The sequence below is a fragment of the Lissotriton helveticus genome, chromosome 4_1 (assembly GCF_964261635.1).
Source record: "Lissotriton helveticus chromosome 4_1, aLisHel1.1, whole genome shotgun sequence".
NCBI lineage: Eukaryota > Metazoa > Chordata > Amphibia > Caudata > Salamandridae > Lissotriton > Lissotriton helveticus.
In genome coordinates this window covers 613,323,308-613,338,632 of record NC_136063.1, presented here as the reverse complement: position 1 = coordinate 613,338,632, position 15,325 = coordinate 613,323,308, and the positions used below count along the sequence as shown (strand labels likewise).

At 40.6% G+C, this 15,325-nt stretch overlaps 1 protein-coding gene across 3 annotated transcripts in view; it reads left to right on the top strand.

Annotated features, from left to right (window-relative positions):
- The window catches only part of YTHDF3 (YTH N6-methyladenosine RNA binding protein F3), a 51,141-nt gene that overhangs the window by 20,838 nt on the left and 14,978 nt on the right, over positions 1-15,325 (top strand). For all 3 annotated transcript variants that reach the window (XM_078687245.1, XM_078687246.1, XM_078687247.1), the window contains one exon: positions 4,076-5,659. In XM_078687245.1, the coding sequence (XP_078543371.1) occupies positions 4,076-5,659 (1,584 nt within the window). The remainder of the gene's footprint in view (positions 1-4,075; positions 5,660-15,325) is intronic.

Sequence of the window (15,325 nt, the reverse complement as noted above, 5' to 3'; positions counted from 1 at the left end):
TTTTAGATCTCCTGATATTTCTTTCTCTTCCATACACATATCGTGTTAAAATCTCTGTATCTACATATTTATATATTTTCCTCCCACTGCAATAAAACTAAATAACCAATCTCTCCAAACCTCATCAAATTGCCGCTCTGACTCATTCCATTCCACTTCCAAAATATCCTTTACCCCTGCTCTGACTTGCCCAAATCGCTTTTACTACTCTGAACTACCAGACTGTTCTTTCCGCTCTTCCCTCCTATTTCCATCCAACCATCCCAAAGTATGAAGCCTTATGACAGTGGAGCCTCTTCTGCTTCTGTGAATGCATGCTTGAGTCTTTCAGTCAGATGTCTTTCTCACCAGAAAAAATAATCCAATGAGGTCTCTTTACAAATAGTTTCATTGCATCGGTTGCAGTCCATCCTCTTGCTGCTATTTGAAATGACAATCACTTGACTAATGTGAATGTAATTAAGATATGGTCCTCTTGGTATGTTGCACATTGGTGCCTTGGATTTAAATGTGGAGGCATAGTGTTCATGATTTGTTATATTTTTTTTTAGCAAAGCGTGGAAATGACAATTTCTTTAAACATATTTTTTATGAGATGTAAAGGTTACTACCCTCAGAAGTCATATGATGGGGTAAATAGACCTCTTAAATAAAACAGCCCCAACTTTGCCAATATGAATGTGACTTTGTGAAACTCTTTTTGCATTGGGCTCAAATCTGAATCACAAATTAATGAAGAAAATAATGAAAGGACTAGGACTTAGTCAAAGAATAAATAAATGCAACGTGATGATAAAAGAATATTTTTTGAATGTTGATAATTGAGTGCGAGTTTGGTGATGTGTTTTGACGTTCAGAACACACATGTTTATATATGAATATATAATCCTCGTGCCCAGAAGGATTTCCTGCTCAGCACCACCCACATACTTATTGGCTTAACAGTACTCCCCTCAGAAGTCATGATGGGGTAAATAGACCTCTCTTAAATAAAACAGCCCCAACTTTGCCAATATGAATGTGACTTTGTGAAACTCTTTTTATTAGGGGTAGTGTGGTCTTTCAGGGATATTTATTTATTTAAAAGGTTTTATATAAAGCAATGGTAAGAGGCACAGGTCTTCAATTAATTTTAGATTTTGTTGCATGCTGGACGGTTTCGTGCAGAAATCATTGCTTCATAAATTGTACCTGCCAGATGTTTGCTTACAGGTTTGGACAACTTCTGGGATGAACTTATGACTATGCAGATGTGGCTTACAATGAAATAAACTGTACAAATGTTTATAACTCAGAAAACTGTTTAAGCTCAGACCTGAAAGTGGGAGTTCTTTAGTATTACAGTTAAGATTTTTAGACTTTGTCCCATCGAAGCATCAGCAATTAATGTTATATTTACTTTACTTTGCTACAGACTGTTCTGTCTTGTGTATACTAAAAGTAGTACAAAATGAAAATTTTTCACCTTGTGCTGGTATTTCGGACACCCTTTAAGCTTTTCATTTGACCTTATAAATATGGATATTTCGTAAGTGATGAAATGTCTTCGACGCTCTACTCCAATCCATCTCTTTACTGTATTTTCCACACCTGTACATACCCTTAATCAAGTTGCAACAATTTTTAATTTTACGTGCCATTTTTTCGATTCACTAGGAGAAACCTTTATTTTTACTAAGCTAATTTTTTTCTTAATTTCAAATGCATCTTTGATATATCGAAACTACTATATAGTCCGTTTAGGATTTGATGCAATAGAGCTGGGCTGTTGGTAGTTTACATATAATAGCAAACATTTTCAATGTGGCTATTAGAGCCTCTAAGGTTAGTTAAGGGATCCGAAAGCCCTGAAGAATACCCCAGACCTGTTAGGCTACAGCTGGTGGGCAGAAACATGTTGGCAGATTAGAGATGGGTCGGAGCCATTGTCCTCCATGTACCAGCTTGTTTTTGTTTTAGACCTACCTGAGGTACTCACCAATAAAGGTTAAATACTGAGGAAGCCCAATGTATTTTTAGTTTGGATCCCGCTTTGTCCAGTAGTTTTTATCTAAGAACTCCCTTACCTTAAAGTCTTCGAGGAGGTTGAGCCGCCCTGGTGGCACTGACCTACTACCTGGGTGGTGAAAGGAAGGGGGTGATCAATCATGACACTATTAAATGTGTGAGGTTTCCTCTGCCATAAAGGATTGCTTTCCACCAAAGATTGGCAGAAGTCACGTGACGTCCGTACTCTGGACCTTAAATTGGTTCTGTAAGATTAAGAAACAGTCTACCTTCTATTTCTTAGTTCTTTTCTCTGCCGAACTCTTCCTTGTTATGACCTTGATACTTCGGGGAGGGCATATGGTGGCCTACCCTCCACCTCTCTGCTTGTTAAAGGCCGACCTACAAAGCCTATATTCCGGCTTTGTATAAACATGGCACACTGACAAAGTCAATGGGCCTTTAATTTATATACATCATGATGTGGTGAACTCCATGACAAAGCCAGTGACCATGTCCTGTAAATCATGATGCCTCCTTACATATCGTGATCAGGGGTTTCAGCACCTACTAGGGGCGAAATGTGACTTGTGGGTGTCACCAAATGTATTTCCATATACCTGATGTATGTATTAGTAAATTAATGCAGATTAGCTGCACCCTACAAATTCACATAGCGTAACAATGCTTAGTTGTGTGTGTTTGTAAAGGTGATAAAAGTACTTATCCTTTTTAAAAGAGAAAGCACTGATTGGACAATAATTCAATGAACACTATTTATGAATTTTCAGATCTGGTCAAAAAGAGCTTTCCTATAAACCAGTGGTTCTTAACTTATCTACTTCTGGGGACGTCTTTTCCCCCACTGAATCTCTAATTAAAAATGGGGACCAAAGTAATTTCTACGATTTGAACAGCAACATAATACACACAAATACAAAGACCAGTGTTCATCAAATAAGCAAAGACAGCTGTGTTGAATGTTACCAAAACTAGTAAACTGTTTCAGAAAAAAAATAAATATACAGACATTCTAAAATGTGTCTAATTCCCAAACAAAAATAAGCAAAAAGACATTTTAACGGAAATGTTGGAACTTTTAAAGATCGTTTTATTTCTAAAAGTTGAAGTGATCTACTAGACATTAGCTAAAGTGTGTCGTCTTTGGTCCTGGGTGCACATACCAGTGATTCAGTTTCAATTGAGGACAACAATTGCCCATACTATAAAGTTTTCTATACTCGTGCTGATCCCAATTCAAACTAAGAATATCAACTTAATGTTTAGGCTCCAATTTCAAAATTATTCCCATTCAAAATGTTGAAATTAAATTTTTTTTTATACTTTAGCAAATATAGAATTTTGCATTTTTTTTAAAATGTCGGGAGGACCTCTTGGGTATGTGTCCAAGATCCCCTGGGGTCAGTGAAACCCCAGGTTTTAATCTGCTTCTTTAAATTGTGACAAGCTACCTGAATGCATGAAGGATTCAAGATGAGCCAACAAGTGGCTGCTGCATTTAATCCCTAGTTGTCAAAACAGTACTTCAAAACCAAAATGTGAATATTGGATACAACATGTTTTGATGATTTCTCTGCGAGGCCCCAACACAGCACTGCTGCTCAAATGGAATCTCTGCTTTTACCACTTGTAGCAAAAGGTTCTTTCCCTGTAAATCTCCTTAATTTCTTTACATGCCTTACCTACTGCACACACATGAAATACTATTACTCCTATACCATAGACCTTTAGTTGTCAGTGTCTTAAATTTGAGCTCCAATGCAACCTTCATTAGGAAAATGTCCTTTGAGGGAGTTTGGTTTGTTAATTATTAGTCTAAGTGTCTTTTAATTGTCCATCATATTTGTGCTTTATTGTTTAACATGAAATGTTTAACTGCTATGAGCTTAGTTAAGTGGATCTTCGAAGTACAGTATATACATAGTTTAAGAAAATACTTTGCCAACTTTATAGGTTATCAAGCAGCAATGTTGTACCCATTCCTCGTGTTGTCTAGTAGTGCCTGCACATCCAAATATGTTAATTACTGAGATCAAGTTTTAATTGGCCGATTGTGTTTTTTTTCCAGAGTAACAGCTATCCACCAATGTCGGACCCATACATGCCTAGTTACTATGCTCCATCTATTGGATTTCCATATTCTCTTGAAAATGCAGCCTGGTCAACTGCAGGGGACCCACCTATGCCATATTTAACAGCCTATGGACAGATGAGTAATGGTGAACACCACTATATACCAGAGAGTGTGTTTAGTCAGCCAGGTGCTTTGGGAAATACCCCTCCATTCCTCAGCCAACATGGATTTAATTTTTTTACTGGCAATGCAGATTTCTCTACATGGGGAACAAGTGCATCTCAGGGACAATCAACACCGAGCTCAGCTTACAGCAGCAGCTACGGCTACGCACCAAGTTCTCTTGGTCGTGCCATAGCTGATGGACAGGCTGGGTTTGGCAGTGATGCATTAAGCAAGGTGCCTGGTATTAACAGTATTGAACAAGGCATGGCTGGACTGAAAATTGGAGGAGATATGACTGCTGCTGTGACAAAAACTGTAGGGTCATCGTTGAACAGTTCTGGAATGGCCAGTATTGCAGCAAACAATGGACCCCCCGTTAGCAGTTCTGCGCCTAAACCAACTTCTTGGGCAGCTATTGCTAGAAAACCTGCTAAACCTCAGCCAAAGCTGAAACTGAAGGGCAATGTGGGTATTGGTGGTTCTGCAGTACCCCCGCCTCCTATAAAACATAACATGAATATTGGAACTTGGGACGATAAAGGGTCGGTGGCAAAACCCTCTTCTCAGACGGTTCTGCCACCTCAGGCACTAATCCAGCAGCCTCAGCCACTAATTCAGTCCCCAACAATAATGCAAGGCCAGCTGTCTCAACACCAGTCTCAGACACCGCAGTCACAGCAGCATCCAGTCTCTTTGCAGCAGGCTCCACCTGCTCATCAGGTTCAGCCACTTCAAAGTCGTTGGGTGGCTCCTCGGAACAGAGGAATGGGCTTTAACCAGAACAATGGAAATGGAAACGAGAACTTCGGTTTGGGTGTTGTCTCCGTTGGGTCCTCATCGAATCTTGAAGTGCATCCAGTATTGGAGAAACTAAGGGCAATAAACAACTATAACCCAAAAGACTTTGATTGGAATTTGAAAAATGGACGTGTCTTTATAATTAAAAGCTACTCCGAGGATGATATTCACCGGTCTATCAAATACTCCATCTGGTGTAGTACTGAGCATGGAAATAAGCGTTTGGATGCTGCCTTCCGCTCCCTGAATGCAAAAGGCCCACTCTATTTACTTTTCAGTGTAAATGGCAGTGGACATTTTTGTGGTGTGGCAGAGATGAAGTCTGTTGTGGACTACAATGCATATGCAGGGGTCTGGTCTCAGGATAAGTGGAAGGGCAAGTTTGAGGTTAAGTGGGTCTTTGTTAAGGATGTTCCCAATAACCAACTAAGGCACATTCGCTTGGAGAACAATGACAACAAACCAGTTACCAATTCAAGGGACACCCAAGAAGTACCACTAGAGAAAGCCAAGCAAGTGCTCAAAATAATTGCTACTTTCAAGCATACCACCTCAATTTTTGATGACTTTGCACATTATGAAAAGCGTCAAGAAGAGGAGGAAGCCATGCGCAGGGTAAGCATGTTACCACTGTTCTTGTGAGTTATGTTCCTCTGTCTTATATAATGGTGATAACAGTTGTGCCCATCTACATTAAAATAGGAGCAGGAGGCATAGTTTCTAGCATATTTATTACTATTCATAAAATGAAGTGCTCAGACGAGTTAAATTTAGTACGTGAGCACTTTATGAGCGCTTACCAAACGCTTTATTTGATTTTCCACGGGATCCCAATGTGTGAACTGCAGTGCATCTTTAGTTTTTTTACCTATATGAGTAGTGCTAGTTTTTCCTTTTCTGTTTAGTTTTAGGCAATTTATAATTAATGTGCAACTCTATTTATCAGATTGTCAGTTAAGAAAAGTAAAACGGGTAAACTACTCACTGGAGCTCATGTACAGTGCTGCCCATCTGCCTGGTCTCATTTCATGTTGGTACTAGAATTCAGGTACCCTCCTCAAGCAGTTGATTGCTCATCGCTAGACTATCCATATTGTAACACACGTTTAGATTATTAGGTTGTTTAGACCAATAGGACATTCTTCCCTCAAAATTCAGTTTTCAGTTGTCTCGAGTACTGTATAGTTTGTAATCCAAGTAAGGTCATGCTGAGGCTGAAACCGTAGATGTGTAGTTTAATTACAGTTAAGTCCAATTCATGTTCAGCTTTTTTAGCTTGTGAATCACTTCATCACCCTTCCATTGCCACCGATTTTATTCTTTATGGAAATTGTCTGGTTAGCAATTATTCAACTTCTATCCGTCTCAAGTCTTGTTTCTAGTTTTTCTAGCCTGTTAAAGTGGTCTGAGATTTTTTTAATTTGTACCATTTTCTTTTGTGAGACGTTTTGGAAGGAGGTGGAATTGTTACCTGTTTTGGCTTGTGTATACTATAGGAGGTGCAAGTTCTTCACATGCCCTCCATTTCTCCACCCCCACCCGATTGACAAAGCCAGTAGCTCACTCATAGGATTTGCAAGTGCTTGTTGTTATATAGCTTTCAATGTAGTCTTCATACACTGGTGCCTTTTACAAGTACTGTGACTATTGGTTAAGCCGTTTGACCCGTGAGCACTGGGAGTCTTTGATTTTGGAAGACAGTAGTGCCAAAGTGTGGGGTCTGCTCTTGGAGTGAAATGGAAACCACATTTTTTGGTGACACCGGTCATATGGTTTTTAACGCGTAGGATTCAATAACACATTTCACTAGATACTATGCTTTATGTATACAGTGATACTTGTAGAGCGCAAATATAGCCAGTGAGCATATATTGATTTATAGAGAAAGCATGTCATTTTTTTTCTGCTCCATTGAGTAATCTCCAAACTTGTCTCTAGATGTTTTATGCTAGTTTTAGTTCTCAAACTTTCGTTGTTTTTTTGTTTGTCTACTCTTTATTTGACATTAGCTAAAAGTCCTTATCTTTATACCAGTGTAGTTTAACATCACATATCTCCCACCTTTAAAGAACCACTCTGCCATGAACAACCCTTCACAAAACTCTTGTTACTTTTGAGTTTTTACCTGCCTGCCCCCTTGTTTGCAGTATTTTCAGACTTTAGATCCGATAGATATTTTACAGCAGCAGCGCTGAAGTGCATACATTGGTTTCTGCAATGGTTTTTCATAAATTCGTTTGTTTTTGACATGTTGCTGTTGCGTGTTTAAGGAACAGATTATTTCTATTTACTATGTTTCTAAAATTGTTGCATGCAGGTTGTTTTTGTGAGCCTACATTGGCTTCTTATGTTTTAAGTCTCTCTAACAATTGGAATCGGACACTTGGAGAAATGTTCCCAAGCTTACAAGTCTATGAAAATGAAATAGTGGTCCAAAGCCTGCATGTAACACAGATGCCTTTCAAAGAGGCAGTCAACCTGAAACCAGGTAGAGCCCCCTCATGTACAATTTTGGACAATACACAGTACATCTGGTCTGGATAATGAAACTTATCTGAATTCATTTGAGAGCATATGAAGACCTCATATTAATCTATAATTGAATAAAGATGTATATTAACTGCTGTATGCAAAATTCGCAATGGTAGTTAGTTTGAAGTGAAGTCATTGCTGTGTATATGTATATTCCATCCATCTATCCCCCTCATGGTCTCATGGTGGAGTGGTGTGGCTCACTGGTTAGAGGCGGCAGACCTGGAAGCAGAGAACGGCCCGGGACCAGGATTCAATTCCCGACGCGGCAGGGTCGTGGACCAGGGTCAGCGGACTAGATAATTCTCGCCTCGGTGCCTACTCTAACCAGCGATCACACTCGGCAACTCTGGGCATTAGCTTGCCTCATCTCTGCAACGGCCCCCCACATTCGCCGGGGATGCCTGGTTTCACCTTGGAGATACCCAGTAGGGACCATCTCACAGGGATAGCCAGGACGGGTTCCCCAGCGGTCTACAGCGACACGACGCCTCAGGGCAGCAGTGCGCTTTACAAGACACATACATACATACATACATAACCAGAGAGCCATTTCCAATGAGCTGGACAAGGGTGGGAACTTTAAGGATTACATTTCAGCATACTCCAAGTTCTTATTCTTTTTAAGTTCAAGTAAAAGTTTATTAGAATAACAAAGGTGTTATTACAGAAAAAGAAACGAGATACATTATCATCATCAAAAAAGCAAGGTAAATTAAGTTACAACAATAAAAATCAGAAAATAAAAAATTGGAGGGGGAGAGAAAAAAAAGAAAAAGGTGTAAGTGAGGCTAGAGATGTAAGATATATGAGGCTGTATAAATGGGGGTAAGATAATAAATATTATGTGAGGAAAAATAAGTTCTAAAGAAAATAAAGGAGCGAAAGGTAATTTAAGGAGGTTTTGAAACCTCTTGCTGAAAAGGGGGTAAATGAGAAGAGCGTTTGGCACAAACATCAAGGTAAAGGGTAATAGGATGCCACAGGGCATGTCTTTTTGGGGCCAGATTAAGTGGATAGACAAATGCAGTATCAAGTCTATGATTATGGCATACATTAAACCACCAGGCTTTAAAAGTAATTGCAGTTGAATTTTTCCAATTAACAGTGATCTGTTGGAATGCAACAGCTAGTAACAAGTCTATGATTTGAACATTTGAATCAACAGCAGCCCAAGAAGAAGAAAGTGAGCAAAGGAAGATATCAGTAAGAGAGAAAGGTATAGAAGTTTGAAATATAGTATTGATTTGGTCCCATGCTTGAGTCCAAAAGATGTGTGTAAGGGGACAGAGAAAAAGCATATGAAAGTACGTGGCGTTGGGGGTGGAGCAGGACCAGCAGAGATCTGGAACCAAGGGGAACCTCTTGTGAAGAAGAAAAGGTGTGTAGAGGAGTCGATTATAAATGAAAAAAAGTGTTTGTGTGAGAGAAGCAGCTCTAGAGGATTTGCGGAGCTTAGTCCAAAGTTTATCCCAAAGGGAAGTAGGCCAAGACGTATCAAAGTCAGATTCCCAGTGCTCTTCCACCGTGGATTTCGGTGTTTGCCTGTTGAAAATGTCTTTATTTAACACTTCCTTGCCACCACATCTTAGACTAAGCCTTGTGATGGGTGTAGTACTGTAAAGTGAAGCAAGGTTACTGAAATACACCATGAAATTGGGCCTTTCTCTAGTTTGGCACTTGGTTCAATACTTTATGATTTTGTATTTTGCACTTTCATCCCTTTTTAGGCCTCGCCTACGCAGCGTGCATGGTTGGCGGGAGCGAGCTGTAACATATGGTTCCTGCTCGCTCCTGCAATGGAAACAGCCACAGGCCCCCTCTATCCCCTCCCCCTGCTGCCTCTTCCTCTTCAATCGTGTTTTTTTATTTTTTAACTTTCAGCATGAGGCTCGCGCTGGTTTGTTCCTTCCCAGACCCACCCTCACCCTGTATCCCCATTCTGTCTCACGTACCTGCAGTGGCTCCGCCAAAGATCCCAAAGCTGGCTCCTTACACGCATGCAGGCTGGACAGGCTGGGCCGGGGCTGCGCACAGTCTGCAACTCCGGGCATCTAAATATAGTCTGCTCTTCTCCTCGTCCGGGTCTTAGCACACAGTTGAATATTTCCTAACTCCAGTCTGCCTGCTGCTCTTTCACAGGATTTCCCCATCCCTCCTCTGATCCCTCCTCCGGCTTCTGGTTTTCTGTAGCCATGATCCAGCCGAGGAGGAAGACGTGAGGTTAGTTTCCGTTTCGCTTCCGAGCAGAGTTTGCAAAGTGGGTGGTGTCCAGGCACGCAACGCCAATAGGGCTCTAAGGGCTTCAGATACAGGAAGAGGTGACTGGTCATAACCAGCGTGGCAATATAAACCCGGCATGTAGGGTTGTGGAAGTGCAGAGAGTCAGAACAACACATGCCGGTTTAAACTAGCAACACTGGGCGTGAAACAGCGAAGACTTCTCTAGATGCATGTTATGACCTAGCCTTCTTGACATTAGAGGTGAGCGATAGCTTTAAGAAGACGCCAGTGTCGTTCTACACAACATTCAACACCCTAGAAAGCAGGAAATGGTGAAGCTGCCAAGTGGGCTTATGCAGTGGATGACACTTTTGAGCCAGGGATTGCTTTTTAGCCAGTACAATTTGCATTCTGGGATTTGTAGTTTCACTTGAAGCACCGGAGTGCTCTCAAATCTTAGTACGTTAAACATGGTTGCATTTCTTGACAATGCAACGTGGGGTCACTGGGCCACAAGTGTGAAAACACCCCCATCACCTTTCGCCTTTGTTAGCAATATACAGATACCACGTATATACATACCCATTGATAGCTGATGCGCTCTGCCCGTCCTGGCACCTACATGTGAGCTACCGCTTTGTGGGGTACAGTTTCTGCTTATTGTGTGGTGCAGGGCTTTAAGTGGACCAGGTATTGCCGGTGCTCAGTTTTAAAAGTCAGATGCTGAGATGGGGCCCCTATCGGGCTAACCAATTTTCCCCTTCACTCTCAGGACGAAAAAAAAAGATGTATCTTACCTGCAGCAATATCACCCTTCACTGCCTTTGATGTAACTTCAAAGAGACCGTTCTAGTTCTTTCAGTCTCATCATTTCAAAACTGAAGAATTTCAATATGCTAAACATTGGAGCCAAAATTGCTGCTTATGTATCGTATGCAACAAATAAGCATTGGTAAAGCCAATTGTATTGGCTTATTGTAGGTGTAATGTTACTATTTAGGTCGAGCCTAGCAGCAGCACGCATACGCTGCTCGCTCTGTGAGGCATGCTGTGTTAGGGTATGCACTGGCAGCTCCGCCCATATTTGTCATTGGCTTTGTGTCATTCTTAAATGCTGGCTTCTCATTCGTAAATGGGCTTGTTAGTCACTTTATCTAGGAGGTGAGCACTATTTTTGTTATTGGCACTGATGAGGGCAATGGTGACTGCATTTTGGTGGATTTGCATATTGAGCGCGGCGCCTGCTTTAGGGACACCGTGATTATTTTAAATTTTATTTATCTTGCATGTTGAGCATGGTATCCACTTCTGGGACCACGCGCTCCGTTTATTTACATTTTTTTTAAAACTTTTATAGTGAGCGTTGTGCCTGCTTTAGTTTCTTTTTTTTTTTTTTTAACTTAAACACGGAGCTTAGTGCCCGCTTCAAGGATACTGCGCTCAGTCTTAAAGTAAAAAAAAATAAAGAAACCGAGCGCGGTGTTCTTAAAGCAGCGCTGCGCTCAGTTTTAAAGTTAATTAGGCATTTGCAAGCTAATAAGTCTCTTATTTACGCAAGTTTAAGCTATTGGCATTTACAATGCCAATAGCTTAAATTCTTGTAGATGCAAGACCTGTTGCATTGCAAATGCTTGTTCCATCTGGTGCTAATAAGGATTTGTATTAAAAATAAAAAAATATCTCCACTAATATTTCTGCATTATATGCTCGTGTATGGATGGACAGGCAGCCACATTGGCATTTTTTTTGTAAAACATGGTTAGAAAAACGATTCCAAATTTGCTGCTAGTGCATCCAATCACACAGGCAGCCATTTTGATATGTCTTTGAAATGTTTTATACAACCATTTTCAGAGGACATTTACAGTACTGATGATCTGGAGTTAATTGCAGACCAACTTGCTTTGCCAATGCTTGTTAAAGCTTTGTGTTTTAATCTTTGGCTCTTTTGCCTCTTTTCTTCATTATCCTTAAGATGTGGTTTCCTTAACCAGATACTTAAAATAAAATTTTGTCCGTGATTTGTACCTTCTGTTGTGGTTTGGTGGTACAGTGGGCAAAAGCAGCCTCTTAAAGGATTGTTTTAACTATATGGTCACTGGTGTGAACACCATTGAATCATTTGAACTTTTGATCCTAGTAATGCTGGTGTAATTGAATAGTGCATCAAAAGACTCGTCACTGGTAGAGAAACACATTACAAAACATACATTTTGTGTTACAGTTCTAATACACTGTTGATAATATGGTTTAAACCTAGACCTCGGTGGTTGACCATTGAGAAAGCATTGATAACCATGGGTTGTCTGATAACATATACAAAAATAATTATGTGACCTGCACACCACTTCGATTCAAAATGCTAATCTACCTGTTGGTAATCGGTGCAGACCCGCTTCCTGACTCACCCCTGTCAGGTTCTAATACAACTGCAAAAACAGACACAACTGTGTCCTTTGCCGGAATGCACTGTTCGAATTGGCTCAAATGCCAGGGTGCTATATCCTTATTCTTAAACAAAATTCAACATCCGTATCCAAATATATATACATTCAGTAAACCATCAATGTCTTCATAAAACATTTATTATTCAAATGAAAGCCTATATGGTGTTTCCAAAAAGACTTTACTTGATTTGTTCAAAATTCTTCATTTTTGAGTTTTACTTATTAGCAAATCATACCATAGTCACAATTCATTTTCATTGTCAACAAAATGCAAATTGATTTGATAACTCAAAACTCATAATACACGTCATTTTCATGTAGCATGATAAATGTATCAAAACTTGCGACGACTCCCTCCCAATGCATTTCGATGCCGAAGCATCTTCGTCAGGGGAATTATTCTATGAAAAAAATATATACATCTCATGTAAGATAACATTAACTTAACTTCACTTATATCATCACCTTCCTTATTCATGCTTCACATGCTTTATCCATGCCTTGCAAATCAGTATCATGCAAATGATAGTGTTCCAATACAACCAAGCCTACTAGCAACCCAAGCAACATAGTGCAGTTCACGTGGTGTTCCCTATACATGCTATTCAATTTCATGACAAGTGCAACCTTTGTTTACTGTCACCAAGCGCAACGTTACTTACAAGTAAGCACGGGGGTGTAATGGTAATAGGAGGGGTTATGGGCCATATATACAACGAAAAGATTCATTAGTCATGTACATTTGTTATTGCAGAGAGAGTCGTTTTTTCAGAACGCTTTTCAGGTATTTACATTTCGTTATGAGCAGGTTATTTTTGTTAATTTTCACACTTAATGGTTTGGAGTCTGTTACAATGGGATCACGTTTTAGGTGACAGTAAACAAAGGTTGCACTTGTCATGAAATTGAATAGCATGTATAGGGAACACCACGTGAACTGCACTATGTTGCTTGGGTTGCTAGTAGGCTTGGTTGTATTGGAACACTATCATTTGCATGATACTGATTTGCAAGGCATGGATAAAGCATGTGAAGCATGAATAAGGAAGGTGATGATATAAGTGAAGTTAAGTTAATGTTATCTTACATGAGATGTATATATTTTTTTCATAGAATAATTCCCCTGACGAAGATGCTTCGGCATCGAAATGCATTGGGAGGGAGTCGTCGCAAGTTTTGATACATTTATCATGCTACATGAAAATGACGTGTATTATGAGTTTTGAGTTATCAAATCAATTTGCATTTTGTTGACAATGAAAATGAATTGTGACTATGGTATGATTTGCTAATAAGAAACTCAAAAATGAAGAATTTTGAGCAAATCAAGTAAAGTCTTTTTGGAAACACCATATAGGCTTTCATTTGAATAATAAATGTTTTATGAAGACATTGATGGTTTACTGAATGTATATATATTTGGATACGGATGTTGAATTTTGTTTAAGAATAAGGATATAGCACCCTGGCATTTGAGCCAATTCGAACAGTGCATTCCGGCAAAGGACACAGTTGTGTCTGTTTTTGCAGTTGTCTGATAACATAACATGGCTTAAACTCCTTTTTAGGTCTCGCCAGCGAGACTTATTGTCAGCGTGATGCCTCCCAAGGGAGACATGCCGGGGCACGCGCAGATTCTGGTGTGTGAACGCGCTTCCCATGAACAGCTTGTGCGCGTTAATTAGATTTGAGTGCTCCTCTCCGGAAGACGTGCTGCGTGTGAATTACAGCTAAGTGGTCCTCTCCGGGAGACTTCCTATCATTTAGCGGCATGGGGCGGCTGTCGGCATGCTTGTTTAAAAAGTCCCCCAGTCCCTACACCCATGGACCCACTTATGCAGCCTTCATGCGAAGCACCATGTTCACCACACCCCGACCTGGCCAACCAAACACACGGGAGCGTGCTATCACAGCCAGGAATAGGAGCAAAACCTTCCAGCTAGGCACATGGGGGGGCCTTGTCCCTCACTCCCCATTTGCATAGACATCGCGCCCCTCACCATGCTCGCGGCTCCTCTGCTTTCAGCGGTGCACGAACCAAGCAGTGGCAAACCGTTTCTCACAGCGTGAGCCACTCGGGCAAGGACCCATCACAGACAGGACGTGCAATCCCAAGTGCGTGCTTAAACGGGCGTGTGTGGGCGGAGCGCCACGAGCCTTGTGGAAGCCAGGTGCCAGGAGCTAACCAGAAATAGAAAAAAAGGTTGGACCACACATTTTTGCAGTTTTATATAGCGTGTACTTGACTCGAAGGTATCAAAGCGCTTTACGTGATCACCAGTTGCATTACAAACGGACATTCATTTTTAGGCACAGGGAAATTGAGTGTTTTTCCTAGAATCACAGGATGTTTGAGCCTCCCGCCAGATTCAAACTTTGCAGAGAAGGCTCGGCGTTCCTGGCAGTTCGGGACGGGCGTGGTGGGCAGAGAAGGAGACAAGGGCAATGTCCACTTCTGCTCTGCCGTTGGTAGCTGCCCCTCTCTTTCCTCCGCTTATTCCCTCTCTTTATGACAAGCTCTTCCTCACTTACTCACTGAAAACTGTGACTTCAAGGAATAGTTCTCGCCCTCTCTTCCCCCGTTCCTTTATTTTTTGTTCCCCTGTGAAATGGATCCAAAACTTAACAAGCATCTGCAATGCACTAGGTCTCGCATTTACGCGAGTTTGAGCTATTGGTATTATAAAGGACAATGCATTTTATGTATGTGTTTAAAAACGAAAACAAAAAAGGCATTTTCATTTACAATGTCAATATCTCAAACTAGCGTAAATGCGAGACCTATTGCATTGCAAATGCTTGTTCTGTTCTATTCAGCTTTAGATCACACCCAAGTATATGTACACTTGCTTCTTATCTGCAGTTTCATGCAGTCATTTTTAACAACTTAATGGGATTCAAGAACTTAATCGGTAAAGCCACACCTCCAACTTAAATGTGCTTCATGTACCCATGCAAGCTAAGAATAAAATGGTCTAAAGTGTATATATACCTTATCTGGTTGCTCCCTGTAATTCAACCTGCCTAAGAGTCCCCCCCCCATCTTGTGAAGTTAGATGCTGGTGCTAAAGTGATGTTC